The sequence below is a fragment of the Caenorhabditis briggsae genome (genome assembly GCF_000004555.2).
Source record: "Caenorhabditis briggsae complete genome, chrV, whole genome shotgun sequence".
Classification (NCBI taxonomy): domain Eukaryota; kingdom Metazoa; phylum Nematoda; class Chromadorea; order Rhabditida; family Rhabditidae; genus Caenorhabditis; species Caenorhabditis briggsae.
Window position 1 is genome coordinate 15487495 of NC_013488.2, and position 4985 is coordinate 15492479.

At 34.8% G+C, this 4985-nt stretch overlaps 2 protein-coding genes across 2 annotated transcripts in view; both read left to right on the top strand.

Moving 5' to 3' along the window:
* CBG04848 overlaps positions 1 to 2772 on the top strand; it is a gene marked incomplete at both ends in the record, with an annotated part of 3763 nt that extends 991 nt beyond the window's left edge. The window contains 4 exons of the mRNA XM_045238218.1: positions 1843 to 2122; positions 2170 to 2495; positions 2543 to 2648; positions 2698 to 2772. Of these exons, the coding sequence (XP_045092781.1) occupies positions 1843 to 2122; positions 2170 to 2495; positions 2543 to 2648; positions 2698 to 2772 (787 nt within the window). The remainder of the gene's footprint in view (positions 1 to 1842; positions 2123 to 2169; positions 2496 to 2542; positions 2649 to 2697) is intronic.
* A 1064-nt stretch (positions 2773 to 3836) lies between these two features.
* CBG27250 lies at positions 3837 to 4260 on the top strand (the record flags this gene model as incomplete). Its single annotated transcript, XM_045238219.1, has 2 exons — positions 3837 to 3987; positions 4088 to 4260. 2 exons carry the CDS (start codon positions 3837 to 3839, stop codon positions 4258 to 4260), a joined length of 324 nt encoding a protein of 107 aa, XP_045098358.1.
* Positions 4261 to 4985: the final 725 nt, after the last annotated feature.

Below are 4985 nucleotides of genomic sequence, written 5' to 3' on the forward strand. Positions count from 1 at the left end.
AAAAACGGTCAAGGGATGGAATTTTTCGAAATTTTTTTTGCCAAAAATGATGTACACACAAAGCAAAAGATAGTAACATACTCAGGGAATCGAACTTGGGGGGTTTTTGAGATTTTAAAAAATTCCATTTTGAAGCCAAAAGTGAATTTTCACTATTTGAAGCGCCATAACTCGGCTCAAAGTGGACCAATCCTTTCGATAGAAAAACCAAAATGTGTGTTTCGGTGTGTTCTAAATTTTCACAATACATGTCAAAAGGGTACCGTGTTTCTAAAATACTGAAAATTGAAAAAACTACTTTTTTTGAAAAAAAATTTAAAAAAATTTTTTCAAAAAAAAAAATCTCGAAAAATTTTTTTCAGATTTTGATTAAACTTTGGACTTAAGCTAATCAAATGTCGGGCTTTCAGAAAAAAATAGTTTCGTAAGATTTGGTTTTTTAGATTTTTTGCAATCAAGCTTTAAAAATTACATACAAAAATTCAAAAAAATTCAAACGCGTCTAAGTCGCCCCAGCTTTACCGTATCAAAAAATCAAGTACTAACAAAATGTGCAAAATCAAACGTTCTACAACTTTTATTATTAGGACTTTTTTGATTAAAGCCGTCGCTACCGAGTTATTGGCCAAAAACTAAAAATTCGTAATTTTCAAACTGCAAAAAAAAAATTTGTACTATCAGAATTTTGAGAAATTCACATATTCTACTAAAAAAATTAAGGGCTTCCAAATAAATATAGTCTCTACCACTGGGTACCCCAGCGTTTTTTGCAATAGCGTACCATGGGGCAACAACTTTTTTTTCGAACGCGCCTAAGTCGCCCCAGCCACGATGGACCAAAAAGATAGTACTACCAAAAGATGTAAAAAACCAAACTGTACAATATTACTGTTTAGACCTTTTTGATTGCGGCCACCGTTCCCGAGTTATGGCCCAAAAACAAATTTGACCTACCGAAAATGGATGTTGACCTACTTTTCTGATTGCACCATGTTGTAGTACTCGACGAGAGCTTTCATATGCACTATTCAAAATATAGTCGTGTCCTGATCAAAATCGAGTTATGACCGTTAAAAAAAAAAAATTTTCAGTTTTGATCTACCAGAAAAATTTTGGTAGATCAAAAAAAATGTCAGCGTACTGCCCATCCAATATGGACCCTAATGCAAAAAAGTACTCCCCAATAGCTCTACTACAAAAAAAGTTATGACCAAAATAAAAATTTCGAAAAAAAGTTTGTATGGGGCGTACCGTCTTTGGGGTGGACCATTTTGGGAATTAAAAAAAACTATATTTTTTATTTTTTGAGAGCTACCTATTCTGAAAATTTGGGCCGATTTGGAGATGGTGACCCCCTTTACCTCACGCCAAATAGCGCAGGCTGCGCCTGCGCCTGAGCCTAAGCCTAAGCCTAAGCCTAAGCCTAAGCCTAAGCCAAAGTTATCGATTTTTAAAAGATGTCATTTACGTCCTTTTAGGAGAAAATACGAAAGATTTTGTAAAGTTTTTTGAAGTTAGAGTATGTATTTTGACGTGACGGTGCAAAGGGTTTTGTGTACACACATCGCTCGCTCAACCCAACTCAGCATGCGGCCATCCAAAACGTCAACTTTGAACCCATATATCTCGGTTCCTCTAGAAAATATCAGAAAGTGATTAACTGTCAAAATGTTTTTCATAATATGACCAATACTTTATCAGTTGACCACTATTTCATATCTTTCACAAGAACCAAGGCAAATGGGCTCAAAGTTGGCGGTTTGGGTGCTCTTCTATTGGGGTTTTTACGGTATTTTCAGAAAGACAAAAAATCTTGATCCCAAACAACACCTTTCTTTTCAGGGGTCAATTCTCCATTGTTTCCGAGTATGCAGAAAAAGGATGTCTTCTGAATTTCCTGAGAGATACATTGAGCCAAGGAAAATTCCAAAACCAGCTCGTGGAAGATGAAGATGATGGATTTGTGCATGTTAATAATGAACCATCATCCTATTCGAACAATTCTAACAATGAGACTCCATCTTTGAAACATGGAGTACACCCAGATGCCATTTTCATTTCTGACTTGGTCGCATTTGGATGGCAAATTGCCAGTGGAATGAAGCACTTGGCAAACTTATCGGTGAGGTTTTCATCCTTTTAACATCAAATTCATATTCTGAATTTCAGTACGTTCACCGTCAACTGGCTCTTCGCTCAATTTACATTGCCAACGATAAAACTATCAGAATCGGGGGCTTGGGATTGGCCAGGAAAAATGAGAAGCACTATTACAGAATCATCCACAAAGAAATGCCTCTTCCATTCCATTGGATGGCTCCGGAGACTCTCGCAAATCACAAATTCGACGAGAAATCCGATGTTTGGGGTTTTGCCGTCTGCCTTTGGGAAATTTTTTCTCTAGGCGGAATCCCATATCAAGACGTTGGGGACATTTTACAGTTCCTGAAAATTGGAAGACGTATTTCGAAACCAGATTGTTGTCCTCAGCAGATGTAAGTCAAAATCAAATCTTTGAATTATGAACTGTTGATTTTTAAAGATATCAATTTATGCTGAGATGTTGGGATTGGGAACCGGAAAAGCGTCCATCATTTGACGAATGTGAACAATATTTCAAGACCTATCTGCTAGAAAATGCGCCACAGGTACAATGTTTATAAAAATTTGAAAAAAATACCAAAAGATGTTGTTTAGGTTCTCCAAAAAGTAACTGACCACTTGAAGGCTGTCGTTGAATCCCACAAAAAATTGGATGAATGGGTTCGATAAACATTTCACCCATTTTCACTCTATTTATTTTGTTACTTATTTCAAAGGTTTTACAAATTGTTTTCTTCATGCAAGTTACAAAAAAATATAAGCTGTTTTCTGTTTGTTCAAATGTGACTCATTTTTCAACAAGTACCCGTAAACACTCGAAAATGGTGACTTCCTTAACTTTGAGCCAGCTTATCTCGCTTCCTGTAAAAGGTAGAAAAAAGTTGTCAACTGATGAAACATTGGTGTTATCATGTTAAACATTTTATCAGTTGACAACTTTTTAATATCTTTTACAGGAAATGAGATGCATAGGCTCAAAGTTTTTCATATTGGATTGTTTACGGTAATTGCTTTTTTTTCACATTTTTAAATTGTTTTCGAGTGAATTCTTTTTTCGGGTCATGTTTTTTGATAAATTTATCATTATGATAAGCAATTCGTTCCGTTTTGAAAATAGAATGCATGCATGTGATAAGAGCCTTATCAGAAGACATGTGGTTTTCATATGATAAAAAAAGATCAAATATTTTTCAAGGTCACTTTTTAATGTGAGACATGTTCTTTTGAAAAAGAAAAAATGTACAAAAATGTGTTTTCCAGATTTCCTGTCATTTTACTATTTTCAGGAGTCTGGAGCTCGGCGGTCAAGTTCCCGATCACTTTGGAAATCTTGGAGGGTCTAAAACAGATCTAGACGGAAAACTTTGAATTCACAAAATTTTTTTTTCCTCGTTTTCAGCTATTTGCCAATTTCTCAAACAACCCCCTTTCAGGCATGATTTTTAACTGAAAGCGAGAAAAAACAGGCCTCCTGCAAAAATCAGCAAATAGCTGAAAAACTAGGAATTTTCAAAAAAAAATCTATAGTTTTCAATCTAGTTCTGTTTTACAACCTCCAAAGTGATCGGAAACCTGACAAAATTCCTAGCCTAATGTGTTTATGGTATCTGTTTGATGACTAATTTTTTCCTCAGATTCTGAGTTTCTTAGCAAGATCGCAGTATGCGAAAATTGCTCATCCTTTCCTTCAATACATAAAAAGACCACTTCATCACCTTTTATCTATTCTCATAATGCCAGTATATCAAAATGTTCCAATTGACGAAACAATTCCTGCTAATGCCAGAAGGAGGAAAGAGAAATTAGCAATGTTTGTTGTAATTTTTCTCTTTTTCTTCTGTTTTTCATCACTGGCTTGGTATTTTCATGAGAAACCAAATAGTGGTAAGTGATTGATTTTGAAAATTGATTTTCTTAATTTTTTGCTTTTCTCTGGTAGACCCTAGTGTTTTTTTGGAAACTCGTCGAATTATTTTTTTTTCAGCATCATCTTCGAAACCACTTATTGGGTACTATCGAGAATGGGGAGATAAACGAAATAACTCCACATATCATTTTGAAATATTGGCACAGTTAATTCATTCTAGAGCAGTTACGGATGAAAGTGGGAATGTCGAAGAAAAGTTCAATGTGATTAATAACCTTCTTTCCTCTTAAAGTCCAAACTGTAATTCTGTTGTACTTTTATAATTGTTTCCGATAATGTTGTTGTTTTGTTAGGTTGTTAAAAAATTTCATTACTTTTCCCAATGAAGGTTTCGTTCAAGGAAAAAAATCAATGAAAATGTATGCGGGGCATTCTGTAAGCATGTCTACGGTAAACAGCATCTAGGATTTCTCAAGGCCTGCGTGACTTCTCATATACATACAATGGAACATTTTGAGATTGTCTTCGGAACCCAAGAGTAATTTTCAAAAACATTGGATTCTGAGATCTAAATAGTTCGCGTTAAAGGTAAATAATTTTTATACAGTACCGTTCAATAAGACGTTTATACTAGTTTGCGTTAAAGGTAAATAATTTTCTCGATATTTCGTTTATACGGTACCGTTCAATAAGACGCATTTCTTGTAGATTTTTGCCAATTTAGACCATTTTTCAAGAGTCTGGAGCTCGGTTGTCAAGTTTTCAATCACATTGAAAATTTCGGAGGGTGTAAAACAGACCTAGATTAAAAACAGAATTTCTGGAAATTTCCTAGTTTTTCAGCTATGTATTTGCCAATTTCTGAAGGACACCCCTTTTGGACCTTTTTTTGTACTGAAAATGAGAAAAAAAGAAGGTGTCCTTCAGAAATCGGCATATAGCTAAAAACTAAGAGTTTTCGAAAAATTCTATACATGCAAAGTTTTCAAACTAGGTCTGTTTAACACCCTCCAAA